Here is a 25,106-nt window from a genome sequence, read left to right as displayed (position 1 = left end):
ACCTCTGGTGGGGCTCAGCCCCGCTGTTCTTCATGACTAAATCATGGACTAAATAAGGAAGTGCAGTACTTCTTGTGTTGGGAAGATGGCGATGAGTGATAGAGGGGGTGGGGACCCTCGTCCTATAATCCCCTCATCACTGTCCCTCCTATAAAAGACCGTTCTGGTTGTTTCCTCACTCTCTGACTAAGGTCCATGAATAAAGAAATGACCTGGTAGGAGATCAGAGGAGCCATTTCCTAGTTCCCTTGAGGGTGGAATTGTAAGCTCCTCAGAGACCAAGCTGCCTGATGTGGGCGGAGTCCTGGTTTGGGGGAACCAATCAGCTCCTGTCATTTAAAGTGGTTGTAATCCCTCCATATACCCAGTGCAGTGACTGGCCTCAGGTGATACACAGAGATAAAACAAATCCTACGTATGTTGCACCTTTTTATCTGTAGCAATCTTCTCTACAACTGTTCAAAGCCCAGAATGTAAACAGCTTGTCTGAGAAGTCAGAAAAAAGAGACAGAGAGATAAAGTCACATTCTGCAGAGCTCAGTGAGGTGAGCTCTGAAAGATGATTGGAGGGAAGGTACACACCCCTTTCACACAGGAACAGAGCTGAGGCTGTCAATCACAGGCTGTGTGCTGGAGCTTCTCCCCTTTCACATTTCTTCTCTTGGTGTCAGGAAGACTTGTCAGAAGTGACTCAGCTGCTGATCGCAGAGGAAGGAGACAGCAGACAGAAATGGCTCTTATTGCTCTGGAGTGAGACAAGTACACACTGTAGAGGGATATGTTTGTTCATATTCCATGTCTGAGGGTTACAACCCCTGTAAGTGATCTCTGATTACTAAACACCAATTTGATGTGATCCTTACACTATTTATTAGTGTGGCCCCCTTGTCCTGAATAGAGGTACTATGTGGGTTTAGTTTGTGGCTGGGCTGTACTTGGCTCAGGCTGATTGTATAGTTCTTCACTTGGTTTCTCCCTAAGTTTAGGTTGTCTTGTGATGTCTCACTGTGGCCAGTAGATGTCACTGCTATCACTGGACATAGGATGAGATTTCACCAACCAAACTAAAGGGATATTAAACCACAAATGTCCCATATTGCAGCTTACCAATCATTGGGTGTGGCGGCTGCATTCCTTTTCTTTGGCTTTTTTCCCTGTTTTCACCTGGTGATCTGGCCAGTAAAACACACACCCCCTATCACAGCGCCCCCACTGTGGAGACAGCAGCAGTCAGTCTGCGGGGAGGGGAGTGTTAGCAGATTTAAAAACAGTAACTAATTGAAGACAAACTCCAGCTCACACTTCATACTCAGTTTCATCAAACAGGATTTTTTCCTTTTGGGATAAAAGTTTTACATGAATAAATAAAAGCTGATCATTGTAAGCCCCCTGTCAGTGGTAAGTGGTCTGCCTCATCCCTGGAACTGATACATTCTGCTGTAGAGTTTTTATAAAACAGATTTACTGGCTAGATCACCAGATGAATATAGAAGAAATCCTAAAAAATAAAACTAATACTGTTTAGTCCTAACTTTTGTATCCTATATGATAAGTTGTACATTACATACAGTGAAGGAAATGCATATTTGCTCCCCGGCTGATGCTGAATGTTCGCCCCTCACACAGAAATGATCGGTCTAACATTGGAATGTTCGCCCCTCACACAGAAATGATCGGTCTAACAATGGAATGTTCGGTGTAACACTGAGAGACAGAATACAACAACAAATTCAGCAGAAATGCGTCTAACAAATGATGACGGATCTGCATGTTCATGAGGGAAAGAAGAATTTGATCCCCTATCATTCAGCAGGATTTCTGGCTACCAGGTGTCTCTCATACAGGTAACAAGCTGAGATTAGAAGCAGTCTCTTAAAGGGAGTGCTGCTAATCTCATTGTGTTATCTGTATAAAGACACCTGTCCACAGGAGCCATCAAACCATCAGATTCCAAACTCTCCACCATGGCAAAGACCAAAGAGCTGTCCAAGGATGTCAGGGACAAGATGGTAGACCTACACAAGGCTGGACTGGGCTACCAAACTATGGCCAAGCAGCTTGGTGAGAAGGTGACAACAGTTGGTGCAATCATTCACAAATGGAAGAAACACAAAACAAGTGTCAGTCTCCCTAGGTCTGGTGCACCATGCAAGATCTCACCTCGTGGAGTGTCAATGATCATGAGAACAGTGAGGAATCATCCCAGAACTACACGTGAGGATCTTGTCAATGATCTCCAGGCAGCTGGGACCACAGTCACCAAGAAAACAATTGGTAACACACTACGCCGACAAGGACTGAAATCCTGCAGTGCCCGCAAGGTCCCTCTGCTCAGGAAAGCACATGTCCAGGCCAGTCTGAAGTCTGCCACTGAACATCTGAATGATGCAGAGGAGGACTGGTGGGAAGTGTTGTGGTCAGAGGAGACCAACATCCAGCTCTTTGTCATCAACTTAACTCGCTGTGTTTGAAGAAGGAGGAATGCTGCCTATGACCCCAAGAACACCATCCCAACTGTGAAACATGATGGTGGAAACATTCTGCTTTGGGGGTGTTTTTCTGCTAAGGGGACAGGACAACTGCACCGCATCAAAGGGATGATGGACGGGGCAATGTACCCTCAAATCTTGGGTGAGAACCTTCTTCCCTCAGCCAAGGCATTGAACATGGGTGGTGGATGGGTGTTCCAGCATGACAATGACCCAAAACACACGGCCAAGGCAACAAAGGAGCGGCTCAAGAAGAAGCACATTAAGGTCCTGGAGTGGCCTAGCCAGTCTCCAGACCTTCATCCGATTGAAAATCTGTGGAGGGAGCTGAAAGTTCAAGTTGTCAAACATCAGCCACCAAACCTTAATGACTTGGAGAGGATCTGCCAAGAGGAGTGGGCCAAAATCCCTCCTGAGATGTGTGCGAACCTGGGGGCCAACTCCAGGAAATGTCTGACCTCTGTGATTGCCAACAAGGGATTGGCCACCAAGTACTAAGTCATGTTTTGTGAAGGGGATCAAATCCTTCTTTCCCTCATGAACATGCAGATCAGTCATCATTTGTTAGACGCATTTCTGCTGAATTTGTTGTTGTATTCTGTCTCTCAGTGTTACACCGAACATTCCATTGTTAGACCGATCATTTCTGTGTGAGGGGCGAACATTCCATTGTTAGACCGATCGTTTCTGTGTGAGGGGCGAACATTCCATTGTTAGACCGATCATTTCTGTGTGAGGGGCGAACATTCAGCATCAGCCGGGGAGCAAATACACATTTCCTTCACTTTAGGCCTTAATTATTTTCCACCCATTTCCTCCCAGCTGGACATTTTATATCGGATGATGTGATTGGAGCACAGACTTTTACATGGTGATAATAATGTGATAACATCCTCCAACTTTGGACCCTTAAACAGAAAGTGATAATGAGGGAGGAGCCAATACCCCAATGATGGTGGTCTTCAGGATCAGTCCAGTCTTCATCTTGGTTGTTCCCCCCCCCATCCTCACTCTCTGACCTCTGGTGGGGCTCAGCCCCGCTGTTCTTCATGACTAAATCATGGAGTAAATAAGGAAGTGCAGTACTTCTTGTGTTGGGAAGATGGCGATGAGTGATAGAGGGGGTGGGGACCCTCGTCCTATAATCCCCTCATCACTGTCCCTCCTATAAAAGACAGTTCTGGTTGTTTCCTCACTCTCTGACTAAGGTCCATGAATAAAGAAATGACCTGGTAGGAGATCAGGGGAGCCATTTCCTAGTTCCCTTGTGGGTGGAATTCTAAGCTCCTCAGAGACCAAGCTGCCTGATGTGGGCGGAGTCCTGGTTTGGGGGAACCAATCAGCTCCTGTCTAGTAATCCTCTTTGTCTTTGTATTTTAGTCCATGGCCGGGAGATGAGGAAAACCTCAGAGGATTGTCTCACTTTGTCTCCAGACTGGAAAGTAGAAGATGAGGACATCACACAGTATAGTCCAGGAGAAAACCCGGCTCCCTCCAATGTCCATCCGGCACCACCCAGTGTAGATGGACCATCAGATTCCTCGTATCCTGAGGAACCTCAGACTGTGCGGGACCGGGCTGGCCTTCCAACAGCTTCTCAGAGCTTCTCCTGTACTGAGTGCGGGAAAGGTTTCCACTCTGAATACAAGCTTAAGGTGCATAAAATATCTCACACGGGGGAAAAGCCGTATTCCTGTCCTGAGTGCGGGAAATGTTTCCGTTTTAAATGTCGTCTTAATGAGCATAAAATATCTCACACAGGAGAGAAGCCACATTCCTGTCCTGAGTGCGGGAAATGTTTTTCACAGAAGTACAATCTTTCCAGACATCAGAGATCTCACAAGGGGGAGAAGACGTTTTCTTGTTCTGAGTGTGGGAAATGTTTTGTAGCAAAATCAGATCTTGTTAAGCATCAAAGATCTCACACAGTGAAAAGATCTTATATCTGTCCTAAGTGTAGAAAATGTTTCTCAGAGAAGTCTGATCTTTACAGACATCAGAGATCTCACACAGGGGAAAAGCCATATTTCTGTGCAGAGTGTGGGAAATGTTTTTCAAACAAGTACAGTCTTTACAGACATCAGAGATTTCACACAGGGGAGAAGCCATATGCCTGTCCTGAGTGCGGGAAATGTTTTTCAATGAGGTTCCATGTGTACAGGCATCAGAGATCTCACACAGGGGAGAAGCCACTTTCCTGTTCTGAGTGCGGGAAATGTTTTTCTGATAAGTCCAGTCTTTGTATTCATCAGAGATCTCACACAGGTGAGAAGCCATATTCCTGTTCCTGAGTGTGGGAAATGTTTTTCACAGAAATCCTATCTTTACACACATCAGAGATCTCACACGGGAGAGAAGCCATATTCCTGTCCTGAGTGTGGGAAATGTTTTTCAGTGAAGTCCAATCTTTACAAACATCAGAGATCTCATACGGGGGAGAGGCCATATTCCTGTCTTGAGTGCGGAAAATGCTTTTCGCAGAAGTACCACCTTGACAGACATCAGAGATTTCACACTGGGGAGAAGCCACTTTCCTGTCCTGAGTGCGGGAAATGTTTTTCGCAGAAGTCCAATCTTTCCAAACATCAGAGATCTCACACAGGTGTGAAGCCACTTTCCTGTCCTGAGTGAGGGAAATGTTCCTCACTGAAGTCCTGTCTTCCTTTACATCAGGGGTCCTACACAACCCTGGAGGTGTATTAGTGCCTTGAGTGCGGGAAATGTCTTCTAGATGAATGTTGCTGGACATCCCAGCTCTCATGTGAGGAAGAAACACACCCTGATATACACCTCAGATATACTCCATGGATGATCTTCTTCATGGAAGAAACAGTCCATAAGGAGATGAGAGGCCCCCAAAGACACGGATGAAGTGTGGCAGCGGGTTGGCTATTGATAGCAGCTCAGTGGTTAGCCCTTCTGCCTGGCAGTACTCGGGTCATTGGTTTGAATCCCAACCATGGCACCACCTGCCTGGAGTTTGCATGTTCTCCCTGTGCCTGCGTGGGTCTCCTCCAGGTACACTGGTTTCTTCCCACATGCCAAAGACATGCTGATAGGTTTATTGGCTCCTGTCTATATTGTCCCCTAGTATGTGTATAGATGAATGTGAGTTAGGGACCTTAGATTGTACGCTCCTCGGGGGCGGGGACTGATGGGAATGAACAATTTATGTATAAATGGACAGTGCTATAGAAGTACCTGTAATAAATATGGAGTCATCGCCTTTCATTGGCTGAGTATATTTATGGTGGAAGCTTTCACAAACACTTAGAGGTTTAGTAAAAAAAAAAAAAAAGTTAGAAGGAATGTGAGTGACATTCGCCCGGCCATGACGAATATTGGGCATACTTTATTTCACACTCTGATTCCTTTGGCTCCATCTAGTGGCCATAATGTGGTATTGTGCTGCTGTTATTGATTGCCGTATTTCAGGAAAAATCCCCCATTATGTCCAATAGATGGAGGGCAATGTTATTACCAGGCTGCAGCTAGGGGGAGCTCTAATGTCACCCCAGCAGAGGGATCCCATCTAGCCCACATTAACCCTCTCACTGCCAGAGCTGTTTCTGCATGATTTTGCACACATGGGAAAATGCAGATTTTGGTCCTGAAGATGAGATAAACCCCCAAACATCTATTCTGTGACATCAGAGGCCCTGGAGAATAAAATGGTGGTGATTGTTAAGGTGTTCCCCGTACACAGATTCCCCTTCATATCCGCCTTTATTTCCTCCTTTCCCCCATTTTCTATGTTGGGATCTTTTCTACAATACTTTGTTATAATAATGGAACACGTTGCGTATTGTATTGTACACCAATAATAATGACTCCGCCCCCACATTCCAGACAAGGGATCTTCCTGACCAATCAGATTTCTGCCTTTACTATTTCCTGATTATTTTTGTAATCTTGTTGAAAGTGAAATTACAATAAAAAATGTATTGAATGAAAACAAAATCCTGTGTGAGTGCAATGATGACTACGTTGTGTATCCAGAAACGGCTGGTCGGTGACACTTCCATATACAGCCCAATGAAGTGACAAGGAAGCCCTAGAACCCTTTGGAGGAACCCTGGCTGAGAAAGGCTGGACTAGGCAGTCACATATCTCTGCCCCCCTTGCAGGGTTCCCAACCCTCCGTGACTTTTATTACTGACACAACATGAACATTTACTGACGGAGGACATGTTTTTACTGACATCCTGAAAAATGAAAGACGCCTGTTAGGATTATTATTATTATACAGTATTTATATAGCAGCAAAGGGTATGCTCAGCGCTGTACAGTAGCGGGGGGACAGAACATGAGACAAGAAAGTGACAATACACTACACGAGGGGTTCGAGGGCCCTGCTCTTTCGAGCTTACAATCTAGGAGGGAGGGGAAGGTGGTACAGGAGGAGATGGCTGTGGGGGATGGAGTGGTGGGAGGAGTGGAGGAGGTTAGTTCTTAGGTGAGGTCGGGTGTTAGGTGAGGGTGGGGTAGGCTTCCCTGAAGAGGAGGGTAGGCCACAGTCTCATGGATTGGGGTGGAGAGTTCCAGAGGATGGGGGAAGGCCTGGAGAAGTCCTCAAAAAACAAAATCTCAACATAGTATATTACCTTTTAAATCCCAGAACTAAAGTGCCACACGTGTATCATGCAAAAAAAACACTCCAGTGTCACAGCACTCATGTGAAAAAAAAAAAATATTAATAAATATCACTGCAAACAAAGTCCTTGTTGACAAAGTCCGGAAGAGACGAAACGCGTCCAGGGCACGTGACGTTCCCGGAAGTGCTGCGGCAGCCATTTTGGATTCTGGAATCCCTGTGTGTTGGAGGTCTGGAGAGTAACGGTGCACTTCAGGTGTCCCCCAGAGCTACAAAGTGATAGTGCTGGATAGGAGTAGCAAGGGGGAATTACCTGGTGATCGGGAGACCCTCTACACATGGAAAGGGGATCGTATACTGGGCATGAGGAGTTGGATGCTGTCTTGCTGATCTTATCGTTTTTATATGTAAGTGTCTACAATAAATTTTATATATGATTATAATTCACATACTGATTCCTGGTCTGTTTGTGAGGTCCTGAGGAACAAGAGGATACCAATCTAAGGACACTCTGTACATATGTGGTTGATTACAAGCTGGAATCTGTTTGTTTTAGGGTAATTATGCACTTTATATATAGTTTGCAGTGATATTTATCAATATTTTTTTTTTTTTCACATGAGTGCTGTGACACTGGAGTGTTTTTTTGCATGATACACGTGTGGCACTTTAGTTCTGGGATTTAAAAGGTAATATACTATGTTGAGATTTTGTTTTTTGAGGTATTTGAAGAGCACCTGTGATTGATTTGCATCTTCTTCAGTGGAGTAGGAAGCGTCTTCCTATCAAGAAATTGATCTTTGTTTGGACACATTATTTGGACACTTTGCATATTGGGACTTTATTTTATTTTTGTTCTTTTATATATATTTTTTATATTTTTTATTTTTGGGTAATCTCTTTGGGTCTTGATTTTTCACTATAATTGTGGGTTTTTGGGTTTAAGTCAATGAATATATGTTTTATTAGTACTTCAGGGGAAGGATATTACATTACATTACATTACATTACATTGAGTTTATATAGCGCCAAAGGGTTTGCTCAGCGCTGTACAATAGAGGGGGGGACAATACATGAAACATTACAGCAGCTACGAACAGCACACGAGGGGTAAGAGGGCCCTACTCTTTCGAGCTTACAATCTGGGAGGGAGGGGGTAGTGGTACAGGAGGAAGTGGCTGTGGGGGATGGAGTGGTAGGAGGAATGAAGGAGAGCAGCAGTTAGGTGAGGGTGGGGTAGGCTTCCCTGAAGAGGTGGGTTTTCAGGGAGCGCCTGAAGGTGAGGAGGGAAGGTGACAGTCTGATGGATTGGGGTAGTGAGTTCCAGAGAATGGGGGAGGACCTGGAGAAGTCTTGCAGACGTGCGTGTGAGGAGGAGACCAGGGAGCAAGATAGGAGGTCCTGTGAAGAGCGAAGGGTACGGGTAGGGTGGTACTTGGGAATCAGGTCGGTGAGGTAGTTAGGGGCAGTGTTGTGAATGGCTTTGTAGGTCAGAGTGAGTAGTTTGAATTTGATGCGTTGGGCGATAGGGAGCCAGTGGAGGGAGAGGCAGAGGGGGGTGGCAGAGGTGGAGCGGCTGGTGAGGTGGATGAGTCTGGCAGCTGAGTTCAGGATGGTCTGAAGCGGGGAGAGTTTGCACTGGGGTAGGCCGGTGAGGAGGGAGTTGCAGTAGTCAAGGCGTGAGATAATCAGGGAGTGTACGAGTAGTTTAGTGGTGTCTGGGGTAAGGAAGGTGCGTATTTTGGCGATATTGCGGAGGTGGAGCCTGCATGTGTTTGTCAGTGATTTGACATGAGGTTGGAAGGAGAGGTTAGAGTCCAGAATGACCCCAAGGACTTTGGCTTGCGGGGCGGGATTGATGGTGGTGATGTTAGTAGTGATGGATAGGATGGGGGGGGGGCGCGGGCAGGAGGGAAGACGAGAAGCTCGGTTTTGGAGAGGTTGAGTTTGAGGAAATGGAGCGACATCCAGTCAGAGATGTCGTTTAGGAGGTGAGTGATGCGGGCGGAGAATGTGGGGGTGAGGTGAGGGGTGGAGAGGTAAATTTGAGTGTCATCAGCATAGAGATGGTAGTTGAAGCCGTGGGAGGGGATCTATATATAGAGGAAGAACGTGTGAGGGGATCTATATATAGAGGAAGAACGTGTGAGGGGATCTGGTTTTGCGCCATAAGCGCTCCAGCGCGCGACTGCATCGTTTGAGGCATTTTGTGTGGTCATTTTGCCAGGGTTGAAGCGGTCGGGGTCTAATGTTACGCGTGGTTAGGGGTGCCAGGGAGTCGAGGGCAGTGAGTATTGATATGACAGGCATATATTGATATGACTTTAAGGGATTTCTGAGGATTTTATATATATACGTGTGCTGATTTATACTTATTCTGGAGAAGTCCTGCAATTGGGCGTGGGAGGAGGAGACCAGGGAGCTAGAGAGCAGGAGGTCCTGTGAGGAGCGGAGGGCACGGGTAGGGTAGTATTTGGGTATCAGGTCAGTTATGTAGTTTGGGGCGGCGTTGTGAATGGCCTTGTAGGTCAGGGTTAGCAGCTTGAACTTGATGCGTTGGGCAATCGGGAGCCAATGAAGGGATTGGCAGAGGGGGGAGGCAGATGTGGAGCGGTTGGTGAGGTGGATGAGTCTTGCCGCTGAGTTCAGGATAGACTGGAGTGGGGATAGCGTTCGTTTGGGTAGGCCAGTGAGGAGGGAGTTGCAGTAGTCCAGGCGTGAGATGATGAGGGAGTGTACGAGTTGTTTGGTGGTGTCTGGGGTGAGGAATGTGCGTATCTTGGAGATGTTGCGGAGGTGGAGTCTGCATGATCTAGATAGCAGTTGGATGTGGGGTAGGAAGGAGAGGTGGGAGTCCAGGGTGACACCCAGGACTTTGGCGTGTGGGGTGGGAGTGATGGTGGCGTTGTTAGTAGTGATGGAGAAGATGGGGGGGGGGGGGCACGGGGTGGGGGGGAAGACCAGGAGCTCGGTTTTGGATAGGTTAAGTTTGAGGAAATGGAGCGACATCCAGTCTGATATGTCGTTTAGGAGGTGGGCGATGCGGGCAGAGAGTGAGGGGGTGAGGTGGGGGGTGGAGAGGTAAATGTGGGTGTCGTCGGCATAGAGGTGGTAATTGAAGCCGTGGGAGTGAATAAGTTTGCCAAGGGAGGAGGTATAGATGGAGAAGAGGAGGGGCCCAAGCACAGAGCCTTGGGGGAGGGAGGGGGAGGTGGCAGTGTTGTAGGTGACGCTGAAGGAGCGTTGGGAAAGGTAGGAGGAGAACCAGGAGAGAGCAGCGTCCTTGATGCCAAGGGAGTGCAGTTTGGCAAGGAGGAGAGGGTGGTCAACAGTGTCGAAGGCCACGGAGAGGTTGAGGAGCAGAAGGATAGAATAGTGGCCATTGGCTTTGGCGGTTAGCAGGTCATTGGTGATTTTAAGTAGGGCGGTTTCGGTGGCAGTGCAAGGGACGGAAGCTGGACTGTAGGGGGTCAAGGAGGTTGTTATCAGTGAGGTGGGCGCTTAGGCGATTGTAGGCCAGTCGCTCAAGGAGCTTGGAAGTGAAGGGCAACAAGGAGATGGGTCTAAGGTTGTTAAGGTTGGTGGGGTCAAGGGAGGGTTTTTTGAGTATGGGGGTGATGTGTGCGTGCTTTAGAAGGGAGGGGAAGGTGCCAGTGGAGAGGGAGAGATTGAAGATGTGAGTGAGGGAGCGAATGATGGAAGGGGGGTGAATGGAGGAGCTGTGAGGGGACAGGGTCCAGGGGGCAGGTGGTAGGGAGGGCTTCAGTGAAGACCTTAGAGACCTCCTCAGAGGTAGTTGGGCTGAGGGAGCTGAGTGTTGGGGAGGTGATGATGTGCGGGGCATTAGGTATAGTGGGGGGTAGTGCGGCTATGAGGTCAGGGGAGGGGAGGGTTGAGGGGTTGAAGGAGGGCGGGAGGCTGGGTGGAGAGGTGGATTGCAAGTTGACAATGTCCTTACGGATTGCGTCAATCTTGTTTTGGAAGTGATTGGCAATCTCGTGGGCGGTGAGTGAGGTGCTCGGTGGGGGGGGGGGAGAGAGCAGGGATTTGAAAGTAGAGAAGAGCCGGTGAGGACAGGTGGAGAGGGTGTTGATAAGGGTTATGAAATAGGCTTGCTTGGCGGCGTGGAGGGAGGTGGTGTAGGCGAGGTAGGCGGCTTTATAGAGGAAGAACGCGTGAGGGGATCTGGTTTTGCGCCATAAGCGCTCCAGCGCGCGACTGCATCGTTTGAGGCATTTTGTGTGGTCATTTTGCCAGGGTTGAAGCGGTCGGGGTCTAATGTTACGCGTGGTTAGGGGTGCCAGGGAGTCGAGGGCAGCTGACAGTGAGTCGTTGTATGCAGTAGTGGCCAGGTCAGGGCATGACAGAGGGAGGATACTGTCATACAGACGGTCAGCTGCTGGGTGGAGATGGGTCAGGAGGTTGCGGGTGATGGTTAGACGCTTCGGGGGGGAGTTGAGGGAGGGGGAGATGGAGAATGTGAGGAGGTGATGGTCAGAGAGGGGGAAGGGGGAATTAGTGAAGTCGTGGGGGGTGCAGAGGTGGGAGAAAATGAGGTCCAGGGTGTTTCCGTTGGAGTGGGTGGAGGACTGAGTGTGCTGTGTGAGCGCGAAGGAGGAGGTTAGAAGGAGGAGTTGGGAAGTCGCTGGGCTGTTGGCGTTGATCGGGATATTGAAGTCGCCTAGGATGATGGCCGGTAGCTCAGAGAGGAAGAAGGGAAGCCAGGCGGCAAAGTCGTCTAGGAAGGGGGATGCGGAACCAGGAGGCTGATAGATTACCGCAATCCTTAGGGGGGGTGGGAGAGAAGAGCCGGATGCAGTGGGCCTCAAAGGAGGAGAAGGATAGGGAGGGGGGGTTAGGGAGGACCTGGAAGGTGCTCAGCGGTGGTAGGAGCATACCGACCCCTCTGCCTCCGCTCAGTCTAGGTGAATGGGTCCAGACGAGGCCTCCATAGGAGAGGGCAGCAGGGGAGGTGGAGTCGGTGGCTTGGATCCAGGTTTCGGTGACCGCTAGGAGGGTGAGGGAGTGGGAGATAAAGAGGTTGTGGATGGAGGAGAGCTTGTTGCAAACCGAACGGGCGTTCAGGAGTGCAACCGAGAAGGGAGGGGTGGATGTGGGGAGGAGGGGGGCAGATATGAGATTGAGGGGGTTGCGGTGGTTGGTGTGAGTAGGGGGGTGCCGGGAAGGGGAGTGGGGAGATGGAGGGCCAGGGTTCGGGGAGATGTCACCAGCAGTTAAGAGAAGGAGGAGGGTGAGGAAGGTGGCATGGGAACGGGAGGACGTGAGGATGGGGAGAGTCTGTTATGCCATGACGGAGTTCATCAGTGTCCAATCGTAGGAGGGGAGAGGGAGTGGTGGGCGGCTGGGGCCGCAGCTGGCTGGTTGCAGTCTGTGGGTGCTGTAGGCCGGCGTTCATGGGTGTTGTGGCACGGCATCGGTGGGCACTGTGGTGCGGCGGCTGGACGAGCCGTAGGACGCGGTGATTGGAGGTGTTGTAGGCCCGGCGTCAGGGGTGCTGGAGTCCCAGCGTTGAGTGCACAGCTTCAGGAGGTGATGAGGGCCCGGCATCAGGAGGTGTTGGGTCGCCGGAGTTTCACCAGAGGGACAGCGCGCCGGAGGGCGGGGTGGTGGGCTGGTGGTCCCTGGTGGGGTGGTGGGCTTGCGATCCCAGGTGGGATAGTAGCCTGAGGTCCTTGGTGGTTTGCAGTCCCTGGTGGGTAGTGGGTGCCCCTGTTTGAGTGATGGATATTGAATCCATATAACAGGACATGTGATCACTGACAATCCCCAGAACAAGCCATCTGCCTGGTTTACACCTAATAATTCAATCCATGGGGAACACAAATCAGCCCAATGCCCATCACATGAAAACCAAGTTCTGCTCGGCATGTCATGGAGAGTAATGGGCACGGTCAGATGGGAGGGGCTTAGAAGAGGATGATGTCACAGACCCGCCCCCTGATCACCTACCTCTAAATGAAGAAAGCAGCTGATTGGGTGAGTACACAATGCTGTGACCTCCATGCTTAGCTTCACAGTGCGGCAATTTTACCTTCACATGCCGAGTCTCACAGGTGGCACCGCCTGTCATACCATTGTGCTGAAATGTCATTGCAGCAACTCAGAATGTCCTCAGTAGTTTGTGTGACCCCCATGTGCTTGTATTCATGCCTGACAACATCGGGGGAGGTTCCTAATGAGACCACGGATGGTGTCCTAGGGGATTTCCTCCCAGATCTAGATCACAGCATCACTGAGCTCCTGGACAGTCTGAGGTGCAACCTGGAGGCGTCGGATGGACCGAAACATGACATCCCTGAGGTGTTCTATTGGATTTAGGTCAGGTGAGCGTGTGGGCCAATCAATGGTATCAATTCCCTCATCCTCCAGGAACTGCCTGAATACTCTCCCCACATGATGCTGGGTATTGTAGTGCAGCAGGAGGAACCCAGGACCCACTGCACCAGGAGGAACCCAGGACCCCCTGCACCAGGAGGAACCCAGGATCCATTGCACCAGGAGGAACCCAGGATCCACTGCACCAGGAGGAACCCAGGACTCACTGCACCAGTGTAGGGTCTGGCAACGGGTCCAAGGATTTCATCCCGATACCTAATGACAGTCAGGGTGCCATTGTCTAGCCTGTAGAGGTCTGTGTGTCCCTCCATGGATATGCCTCCCCAGACCATCACTGACCCACCAACAAAACGGTCATGCTGAACCATGTCACAGGCAGCAGAACGTTCTCCACGGCTTCTCCAGACCCTTTCATGTCTGTCACATGAGCTCAGGGTGAGCCTGCTCTCATCTGTGAAAAGCACAGGGCGCCAGTGGTGGACCTGCCAATTCTGGGGTTCAATGGCAAATGCCAATCCAGCTCTATGGTGTCGGGCAGTGAGCACAGGGCCCACTAGAGGATGTCGGGCCCTCAGGCCACCCTCATGAAGTCTGTTTCTGATTGTTTGGTCAGAGACATTCACACCAGTAGCCTGCTGGAGATCATTTTGTAGGGCTCTGGCAGGTCTCATCCTGTTCCTCCTTGCACAAAGGAGCAGATACCGGTCCTGTTGATGGGTTAAGGACCTTCTATGGTCCTGTCCAGCTCTCCTAGAGGAACTGCCTGTCTCCTGGAATCTCCTCCATGCTCTTGTCTCCTGGAATCTCCTCTGTGCTCTTGTCTCCTGGAATCTCCTCCATGCTCTGTGCTGGGAGACACAGCAAACCTTCTGGCAATGCCATGTATTGATGTGCCATCCTGGAGGAGTTGGACTGCCTGTGCAACCTCTGTAGGGTCCAGGTATGGCCTCATGCTACCAGTAGTGACACTGACCCGAGCCAAATGCCAAACTAGTGAAAAACAGTCAGAAAAGATGAGAAGGGAAAAAATGTCAGTGGCCTCTACCTGTAAAATCATTCCTGTTTTGGGGGTTGTCTCACTGTTGCCCATCTAAAGCACCTGTTGGTAATTTCATTAACACCAATTGAGTACTGACGTGATACTTTTTTTATTTGCACTAACATACAATTTTGAGGACAAGCTTTTGGGTATGTCCCCTTATTCAGGGTCCAAGCAGTACTATTACAAAGTTTTAGCAGAATGTTAGAAGAGATGTGGGGATGAGAAAAAAAACAAATAAAAAAACAGAAAGACTAGAGATAAGACACAGTAAAGAAAGCAAAGACTGGGGGGGGGGGGAATAACACTCACAGAGGGAGTCATAAAACTGTGGGATAATGATTGAGGAATCCCAGGTCCAAATTAAGGCCGTTATCTCTTGTGTCAAATAGAATTATCATTCTTAGTTCAAAACCTGGAATCCAATCATGATGAACACCAAAGCAGCTGAAACTGATGAACAACCCCCTCTGCTACTTACCTGACCAGATCAATATCCCAGGAGTTACATTGACTATGCTATACTCTGATTACAAAGTCTGCCTTTAATTGTTTTGAGCAGCGTATATCCGGGGGGTGGGGGGAACAGGGGATAAAAAGAGTAGTCTGTCTGTATATCTAGGGGGAGATCACAGCAGATAAAAAGAGGGGTCCAAATGTATTTCTGGGGGTGATCACAGGGATAGAGGGGTCTGTCTGTATATCTAGGGGGAGATCACAGCGGAGAAAAAGAGGGGTCCAAATGTATTTCTGGGGGTGATCACAGGGATAGAGGGGTCTGTCTGTATATCTAGGAGGAGATCACAGCGGTGAAAAAGAGGGGTCCAAATGTATTTCTGGGGGTGATCACAGGGATAGAGGGGTCTGTCTGTATATCTAGGGGGACATCACAGTGGAAAAAAAGAGGGGTCCAAATGTATATCCAGAGGAAGAGATCAAAGAGGATAAAAGAGAAGTCCAAATGTCACCAAACCCTAATAATGTGGTCAGAGTGTCAGTTGTAAATATGAAGAGTTGCCATCATTCAGATGGTTATCAGTAGAGATGAGCGAAGTATTCAAAAATTCGATTCGGCTGATTCGGCGAATTTCAGGAAGAAATTCGATTCGATGCGAATTTATTCGCTACGAAGATAACTTATAAAAAGGGTTTCTAGGCTTCAGAGAGCCTTTAAATTAGTGCAGAACACTGTACCTTTAATTTAAATGCCCTTGGAGATGAGGAAGGAGAAGGAGAAGGAGAAGGATGAGAAGAAGGAGAAGGAGAAGGATGAGAAGAAGGAGAAGGATGAGAAGAAGGAGAAGGAGAAGGATGAGAAGAAGGAGAAGGATGAGAAGAAGGAGAAGGAGAAGGATGAGAAGAAGGAGAAGGAGAAGGATGAGAAGAAGGAGAAGGATGAGAAGAAGGAGAAGGATGAGAAGAAGGAGAAGGATGAGAAGAAAGAGAAGGATGAGAAGAAGGAGAAGGAGAAGGAGAAGGATGAGAAGATGGAGAAGGAGAAGGATGAGAAGATGGAGAAGGAGAAGGATGAGAAGAAGGAGAAGGAGAAGGATGAGAAGAAGGAGAAGGACGAGAAGAAGGAGAAGGATGAGAAGAAGGAGAAGGATGAGAAGCAGGATGAGAAGAAGGAGAAGGATGAGAAGAAGGATGAGAAGAAGGAGAAGGATGAGAAGAAGGAGAAGGATGAGAAGAAGGATGAGAAGAAGGATGAGAAGAAGGAGAAGGATGAGAAGAAGGATGAGAAGAAGGAGAAGGATGAGAAGAAGGAGAAGGAGAAGGATGAGAAGAAGGAGAAGGATGAGAAGAAGGAGAAGGAGAAGAAGGAGAAGGATGAGAAGAAGGAGAAGGAGAAGGATGAGAAGAAGGAGAAGGATGAGAAGAGGGGGAAGGAGAAGGAGAAGGATGAGAAGAAGGATGAGAAGAAGGAGAAGGATGAGAAGAAGGATTAGAAGAAGGAGAAGGATGAGAAGAAGGAGAAGGATGAGAAGAAGGAGAAGGAGAAGGATGAGAAGAAGGAGAAGGATGAGAAGAAGGAGAAGGATGAGAAGAAGGATGAGAAGAAGGAGAAGGATGAGAAGAAGGAGAAGGATGAGAAGAAGGATGAGAAGAAGGAGAAGGATGAGAAGAAGGAGAAGGATGAGAAGAAGGATGAGAAGAAGGAGAAGGATGAGAAGAAGAAGGATGAGAAGAAGGAGAAGGATGAGAAGAAGGAGAAGGATGAGAAGAAGGAGAAGGATGAGAAGAAGGAGAAGGATGAGAAGAAGGAGAAGGAGAAGGATGAGAAGAAGGAGAAGGATGAGAAGAAGGAGAAGGATGAGAAGAAGGATGAGAAGAAGGAGAAGGATGAGAAGAAGAAGGATGAGAAGAAGGAGAAGGATGAGAAGAAGAAGAAGGATGAGAAGAAGGAGAAGGATGAGAAGAAGGAGAAGGATGAGAAGAAGGAGAAGGATGAGAAGAAGAAGAAGAAGGATGAGAAGAAGAAGAAGGATGAGAAGAAGAAGAAGGATGAGAAGAAGGAGAATTCCAAGCTGGCAAAAAGTGTATCTGCAGAGCTCCGCTATTTCTTAGGCTATTTCTGACAGTTCTGGGACACTCACTCCATACAGCGGTTGAAACATTGTATCTATTTGTTTCCATAAATGACATTCTGCAGATACACTTAGAGGAGCTCTGCAGATACACTTTTTGCCGGCTTGGAATTATTCTTATTTTCATCCTACTTCTTCTTCTTCTTCTTCATCCTCATCCTCTTCTTCTTCTTCTGAGGATGAGGATGAAGAAGAAGAAGAAGTAGGATGAAAATAAGAATTCCAAACCGGCAAAAAGTGTATGTGCAGAGTTCCTCTATTTCTGACAGTTCTCTGACAGCTCCTTCACATGTACAGCGGTTGAAACATCTGTATCCTAAATGGAAACTAATAGATACAATGTTTCAACCGCTGTACATGTGAAGGAACTGTCAGAGAAATGTCAGAAATAGCGGAGCTCTCTGCAGGGACACTTTTGCCGGCTGATCGGGAAAAATTCGATTCGCGCACCCGAAGTAGGCAAATTTTCGGATTCGACGCAAATCGAATTTTTCCTGCAATTCGTATCGAATTCCGGTTCGCCTGGTTCGATTCGCTCATCTCTAGTTATCAGGACACAGCAGCTCCACATAAAATGAATGAACAATCATCACCAGGCAGAGTATCAGCTCAGTCTTCTGGTGCTAATAGCCGGTCCTTTATTGGGTATATATGGACAAATGAGAGGTTCCCCAGTATATAGGAAGGACAGACTACCTGTGGGAGGTCAGATCACATTTCTAGCGGGAGCTTACAGGGCTGATGGCCTCCCTACAATACAAGGAGCCAATCAGGTCATATGCTGACAGAAGCATGCTGACAGGAGGAGAGAGCAGAGTGATGAGATGAGTTCATTACTCTGCTGCTTCTCCTTTCAGTGTCTATTCACAGGTGGTAGCAAGCCCAGGATGACCTGGGCTCAGATGAAGTGGGTTGAATGATGCTGGCTAACAGACAAAGGACATGTAGTGGCAGTAATAAATAAGTCTTGCTGGGGAAATGCCGTGAAATAGAAGATAACGGGAAATGTAAAATGTGACTGTTGGCCCCAGAACAAGAATAGAGGGCAAATGGGAACACTTGTTCTGGGGCAACTATCTTAGAGTGCCCATACACAGTGAGATCAAACTGAACGATCAATGTCTGATTCAACAAAGCCATCAAGCCAGACAAAGATGGCGGAGCGATGAGCGAAAGGTTTCCATTGACCCAAGCTGATTGGTTGTGTGGGAAGGAAAATAATCAATTGTACCGCATGAATCAATGGCATTATTGTACCTGTAGATCAACAAGGGTGTGCAGAGATGCCAGGAACCTCCCTCAGTGATCATTGTTTGATGAATGAAGAAGAATATAAATCAGATGTGATTTTCCATCACAATGAGACGACCCGTCACTGTCTGTCACTCGTTATTCAGCCGTGCTGGCTTTGTCTCTGTTCATACATTTCCCATTCAATCCTTTAGTCAGATCAGACATTGACCAATCAGTTGTATGGAGCCACGTACGGCCGCCATAGGAGGGATGTTCTGCTGATTGGGTCAGTTTGTTCATTCTCCTCTGACGTCTGTCCTGATGAACCAATCACAGCAGAGTGCACTACATGGCCTGCAATGCACCTAAATGTAGAATAAAACACATCTGCCTTCCCCACACACTCATATGTTCCCAGTTATCACATACACACTGCAAGCAAACTGATTGGCTCTTTACGCTGCCTCTCCCTTTCCCAATCTGAGCTCTGCTGTAAAGGAACTGCACATGCGTTGGGTGCACGATCACGCGTGTTCCAGGTAAAATGTGCCACTCTCTGGTAGATGCATAGGACTGCATTTCATTCCTAATGGTAATGGCCCCCCCACGCATCAATAAATGTGATGGTTTCATGTGTAAAACCCCGTGGTTCCGTGTGACCTGTTATAAAACAAGGTTTGAGGACTTCTTCACTGCATTTCTCATGAGGACAGCAGCCCCATCAAATGAATGGACTGTATCCAGGACGTGCGCACGCATCAAACGCAAACATGTGACCTGGATTTACACTGATTGCATTTATAAGAAATACAAACACATGATGATGTACTAAAACCCCACTCCGGGGACACAAAACCTGCCGTGGGGCCCCCTGCACTACATGGGTTACTCTGGGGGTGCCAGAATACAGGGAATCAGTGACCTCATTCTCTGTGACAGCAGCCTCGCTCTAGTGGTCGGACCGGGTCACTGCAGCCCTCTCCTCCAAGCTGCTCATGTATGCTCGCCCCATTCACATCCAATGTATGGTTTATAGCCCCGCACTGTACTGATGATGCCTACTGAGGGACCGCCCACAGGGTGGAGCTACAGGGGTAAGAGGACAGTGCCGGAGAGGGGGTTATGGTAAGTAACCCCATTGGTTGCCCCTTGGTCTCACCCCTAGACATATTGAGTACTAACCCTTGTATTATGTGTATGGGGGGCCCTGCAAGGATAGATTTGGGGGCTTTAATGAATACACAGCTGCTGTAGAATGTCTGTAGTGGGTGAGAGGCTTCCTATTCGTCTTTCTCAGCCTATCCAGCTACAAGCATCTCAAGGCTTTGAAATCCACCATTCGTGAACCTTCCTGGCAGCCATATATTCAGTGGTGGTTTCTACCGAGTCATCCATCGAGGATCTGGTGAAATGAAAAGGGTTGTGGAGAGGACATGTGCTGACATTTAATATGAGTGATACCTTTCCTGGCAAGGCTCAGGCTACCAGCCGGTCAACACTGGCACATGTCCGGGAAATCATACCGGTGACCACAAAAGGACTCGGAAAGAGGTGACCGCAGGTGAAGGGGCTGCCTATACGTAGAATTTGCAGAGATCTATAGTGACTTACTGAGACCCAGTTATGTGGTCAAGGACTTGTGAGGTCAGAAGACAATGCCGGCCATAATCCAGAGAGCAAAATGACACCAATTATCATCACCCCCAGGTCCAACTTTATGGCTTCCAACACCCCCAGGAGTCCGATGTACGCATGAACTCCGGGACCCCCGTATACCCGGGCCTGACACTCACACATTGACGCTCACTCAAGCCTGCATTCACACTTCAGCTGGGAGTCTTTGGTCGTTTTGCAGGCTCTGTTTTTGAACTTGTTTTAGCCAGTGGAAAGCAAGTTATTTGAGGGAAAAAAAACACGCAATATGTGAGCTTTCCATGTTTTTTTCAGGTGCTCCCATTGAAGTCTATTGTGGCCAAAAAAACAACTGAAGCTTGTAGCTACAAGAAGCTCATGTATTTTTTCAAACAATGCTACACTCAGGTGTGAACAGGCACATCTGAAAACCATGGAATTGTGGATGCTGAGGGTTTTGGAGCTTGGAGATACTCTGGAGATACACTCAGGTGTGAACGGGCACATCTGAAAACCATGGAATTGTGGATGCTGAGGGTTTTGGAGCTTGGAGATACTCTGGAGATACACTCAGGTGTGAACAGGCACATCTGAAAACCATGGAATTGTGGATGCTGAGGGTTTTGGAGCTTGGAGATACACTGGAGATACACTCAGGTGTGAACGGGCACATCTGAATACCATGGAATTGTGGATGCTGAGGGTTTTGGAGCTTGGAGATACACTCAGGTGTGAACAGGCACATCTGAAAACCATGGAATTGTGGATGCTGAGGGTTTTGGAGCTTGGAGATACTCTGGAGATACACTCGGGTGTGAACGGGCACATCTGAAAACCATGGAATTGTGGATGCTGAGGGTTTTGGAGCTTGGAGATACTCTGGAGATACACTCAGGTGTGAACGGGCACATCTGAAAACCATGGAATTGTGGATGCTGAGGGTTTTGGAGCTTGGAGATACTCTGGAGATACACTCAGGTGTGAACAGGCACATCTGAAAACCATGGAATTGTGGATGCTGAGGGTTTTGGAGCTTGGAGATACTCTGGAGATACACTCAGGTGTGAACAGGCACATCTGAAACCATGGAATTGTGGATGCTGAGGGTTTTGGAGCCTGGAGATACTCTGGAGATACACTCAGGTGTGAACAGGCACATCTGAAAACCATGGAATTGTGGATGCTGAGGGTTTTGGAGCTTGGAGATACACTGGAGATACACTCAGGTGTGAACGGGCACATCTGAATACCATGGAATTGTGGATGCTGAGGGTTTTGGAGCTTGGAGATACACTCAGGTGTGAACAGGCACATCTGAAAACCATGGAATTGTGGATGCTGAGGGTTTTGGAGCTTGGAGATACTCTGGAGATACACTCAGGTGTGAACGGGCACATCTGAAAACAATGGAATTGTGGATGCTGAGGGTTTTGGAGCTTGGAGATACTCTGGAGATACACTCAGGTATGAACAGGCACATCTGAAAACCATGGAATTGTGGATGCTGAGGGTTTTGGAGCTTGGAGATACTCTGGAGATACACTCAGGTATGAACAGGCACATCTGAAAACCATGGAATTGTGGATGCTGAGGGTTTTGGAGCTTGGAGATACTCTGGAGATACACTCAGGTATGAACAGGCACATCTGAAAACCATGGAATTGTGGATGCTGAGGGTTTTGGAGCTTGGAGATACACTCAGGTGTGAACAGGCACATCTGAAAACCATGGAATTGTGGATGCTGAGGGTTTTGGAGCTTGGAGATACTCTGGAGATACACTCAGGTGTGAACGGGCACATCTGAAAACCATGGAATTGTGGATGCTGAGGGTTTTGGAGCTTGGAGATACTCTGGAGATACACTCGGGTGTGAACGGGCACATCTGAAAACCATGGAATTGTGGATGCTGAGGGTTTTGGAGCTTGGAGATACTCTGGAGATACACTCAGGTGTGAACGGGCACATCTGAAAACCATGGAATTGTGGATGCTGAGGGTTTTGGAGCTTGGAGATACTCTGGAGATACACTCAGGTGTGAACGGGCACATCTGAAAACCATGGAATTGTGGATGCTGAGGGTTTTGGAGCTTGGAGATACACTCAGGTGTGAACAGGCACATCTGAAAACCATGAAATTGTGGATGCTGAGGGTTTTGGAGCTTGGAGATACTCTGGAGATACACTCAGGTGTGAACGGGCACATCTGAAAACCATGGAATTGTGGATGCTGAGGGTTTTGGAGCTTGCAGATACACTCAGGTGTGAACAGGCACATCTGAAACCATGGAATTGTGGATGCTGAGGGTTTTGGAGCCTGGAGATACTCTGGAGATACACTCAGGTGTGAACAGGCACATCTGAAACCATGGAATTGTGGATGCTGAGGGTTTTGGAGCTTGGAGATACTCTGGAGATACACTCAGGTGTGAACAGGCACATCTGAAACCATGGAATTGTGGATGCTGAGGGTTTTGGAGCCTGGAGATACTCTGGAGATACACTCAGGTGTGAACAGGCACATCTGAAAACCATGGAATTGTGGATGCTGAGGGTTTTGGAGCTTGGAGATACACTCAGGTGTGAACAGGCACATCTGAAAACCATGGAATTGTGGATGCTGAGGGTTTTGGAGCTTGGAGATACACTGGAGATACACTCAGGTGTGAATGGGCACATCTGAATACCATGGAATTGTGGATGCTGAGGGTTTTGGAGCTTGGAGATACACTCAGGTGTGAACAGGCACATCTGAAAACCATGGAATTGTGGATGCTGAGGGTTTTGGAGCTTGGAGATACTCTGGAGATACACTCAGGTGTGAACAGGCACATCTGAATACCAGGGAATTGTGGATGCTGAGGGTTTTGGAGCTTAGAGATACTATGGAGATACACTCAGGTGTGAACGGGCACATCTGAAAACCATGGAATTGTGGATGCTGAGGGTTTTGGAGCTTGGAGATACTCTGGAGATACACTCAGGTATGAACAGGCACATCTGAAAACCATGGAATTGTGGATGCTGAGGGTTTTGGAGCTTGCAGATACACTCAGGTGTGAACAGGCACATCTGAAAACCATGGAATTGTGGATGCTGAGGGTTTTGGAGCTTGGAGATACTCTGGAGATACACTCAGGTGTGAACGGCACATCTGAAAACCATGGAATTGTGGATGCTGAGGGTTTTGGAGCTTGGAGATACTCTGGAGATACACTCAGGTGTGAACGGGCACATCTGAAAACCATGGAATTGTGGATGCTGAGGGTTTTGGAGCTTGGAGATACTCTGGAGATACACTCAGGTGTGAACGGGTACATCTGAAAACCATGGAATTGTGGATGCTGAGGGTTTTGGAGCTTGGAGATACTCTGGAGATACACTCAGGTGTGAACAGGCACATCTGAAAACCATGGAATTGTGGATGCTGAGGGTTTTGGAGCTTGGAGATACTCTGGAGATACACTCAGGTGTGAACAGGCACATCTGAAAACCATGGAATTGTGGATGCTGAGGGTTTTGGAGCTTGGAGATACTCTGGAGATACACTCAGGTGTGAACAGGCACATCTGAATACCAGGGAATTGTGGCTGCTGAGGGTTTTGGAGCCTGGAGATACACTCAGGTATGAACAGGCACATCTGAATACCATGGAATTGTGGCTGCTGAGGGTTTTGGAGCTTGGAGATACTCTGGAGATACACTCAGGTGTGAATGGGACCTGATCCTTCTCTAAATCTAGAGCTTGCCAAACAAACAAATATATGACTTTACTACAGCTGGAAAACACAGCAGAGGACATTGGGGGATACTGGGATACACTGGGAGGCATAAGGGGACACTGGGATACACTGGGAGGCATCATTGGATACTGGGATACACTGGGAGGCATCAGGGGACACTGGGATACACTGGGAGGCATCATTGGATACTGGGATACACTGGGAGGCATCAGGGGACACTGGGATACACTGGGAGACATCATGGGATACTGGGATACACTGGGAGGTATCATGGGATACACTGGGAGGCATCAGGGGACACTGGGATACACTGGGAGGCGTCAGGGGATACTGGGATACACTGGGAGGTATCATGGGATACACTGGGAGGCATCAGGGGACACTGGGATACACTGGGAGGCATCAGGGGATACTGGGATACACTGGGAGGCATCAGGGGACACTGGGATACACTGGGAGGCATCAGGGGACACTGAGATACACTGGAAGGCATCAGGGGACACTGGGATACACTGGGAGGCATCAGGGGAGACATTGGGAAACACTGGGGAGCACCAGGGATACTGGGATACACTAGGGGATACTGGGAGGCATCAGGGGATACTGGGATACATTGAGAGGCATCAGGGGACACTGGGATACACTGGGAGGCATCAGGGGACACTGGGATACACTGGGAGGCATCAGGGGATACTGGGAGGCATCAGGGGATACTGAGAAACACTGGGAAGCATCAGGGGATACTGGGAGACATTGGGAAGCATTAGGGTACACTGGGAGACATTGGGAAACACTGGGAGGCATCAGGGGATACTGAGATACACTGGGAGGCATCAGGGGACACTGGGATACACTGGGAGGCATCAGGGGAAACTGGGATACACTGGGAGGCATCATTGGATACTGGGATACACTGGGAGGCATCAGGGGATACTGAGATACACTGGGAGGCATCAGGGGACACTGGGATACACTGGGAGGCATCAGGGGATACTGGGATACACTGGGAGGTATCAGGGGACACTGGGATACACTGGGAGGCATCAGGGGATACTGGGATACACTGGGAGGCATCAGGGGATACTGGGATACACTGGGAGGCATCATTGGATACTGGGATACACTGGGAGGCATCAGGGGAGACTGGGATACACTGGGAGACATCATGGGATACTGGAAAACACTGGGAGGTATCATGGGATACACTGGGAGGCAACAGGGGATACTGGGATACACTGGGAGGCATCATTGGATACTGGGATACACTGGGAGGCATCAGGGGACACTGGGATACACTGGGAGACATCCTGGGATACTGGGAGGTATCATGGGATACACTGGGAGGCATCAGGGGACACTGGGATACACTGGGAGGCATCAGGGGATACTGGGATACACTGGGAGGCATCAGGGGACACTGGGATACACTGGG

At 48.5% G+C, this 25,106-nt stretch overlaps 1 protein-coding gene across 1 annotated transcript in view; it reads left to right on the top strand.

Moving 5' to 3' along the window:
* The first annotated feature begins 3,873 nt into the window (after positions 1-3,873).
* Positions 3,874-25,106, top strand: part of LOC149451657 (uncharacterized) — a 91,372-nt gene continuing 70,139 nt past the window's right edge. The window contains 2 exon segments of the mRNA XM_089690359.1: positions 3,874-4,777; positions 4,779-5,093. Of these exon segments, the coding sequence (XP_089546485.1) occupies positions 3,884-4,777; positions 4,779-5,093 (1,209 nt within the window). The 5' untranslated portion in view covers positions 3,874-3,883.

Source organism: Staurois parvus, unplaced genomic scaffold (genome assembly GCF_062004578.1).
Source record: "Staurois parvus isolate SC_StPar_1 unplaced genomic scaffold, SC_StPar_1.0 ptg000526l, whole genome shotgun sequence".
NCBI lineage: Eukaryota > Metazoa > Chordata > Amphibia > Anura > Ranidae > Staurois > Staurois parvus.
This window is presented reverse-complemented; position numbering and strand designations above follow the sequence as displayed.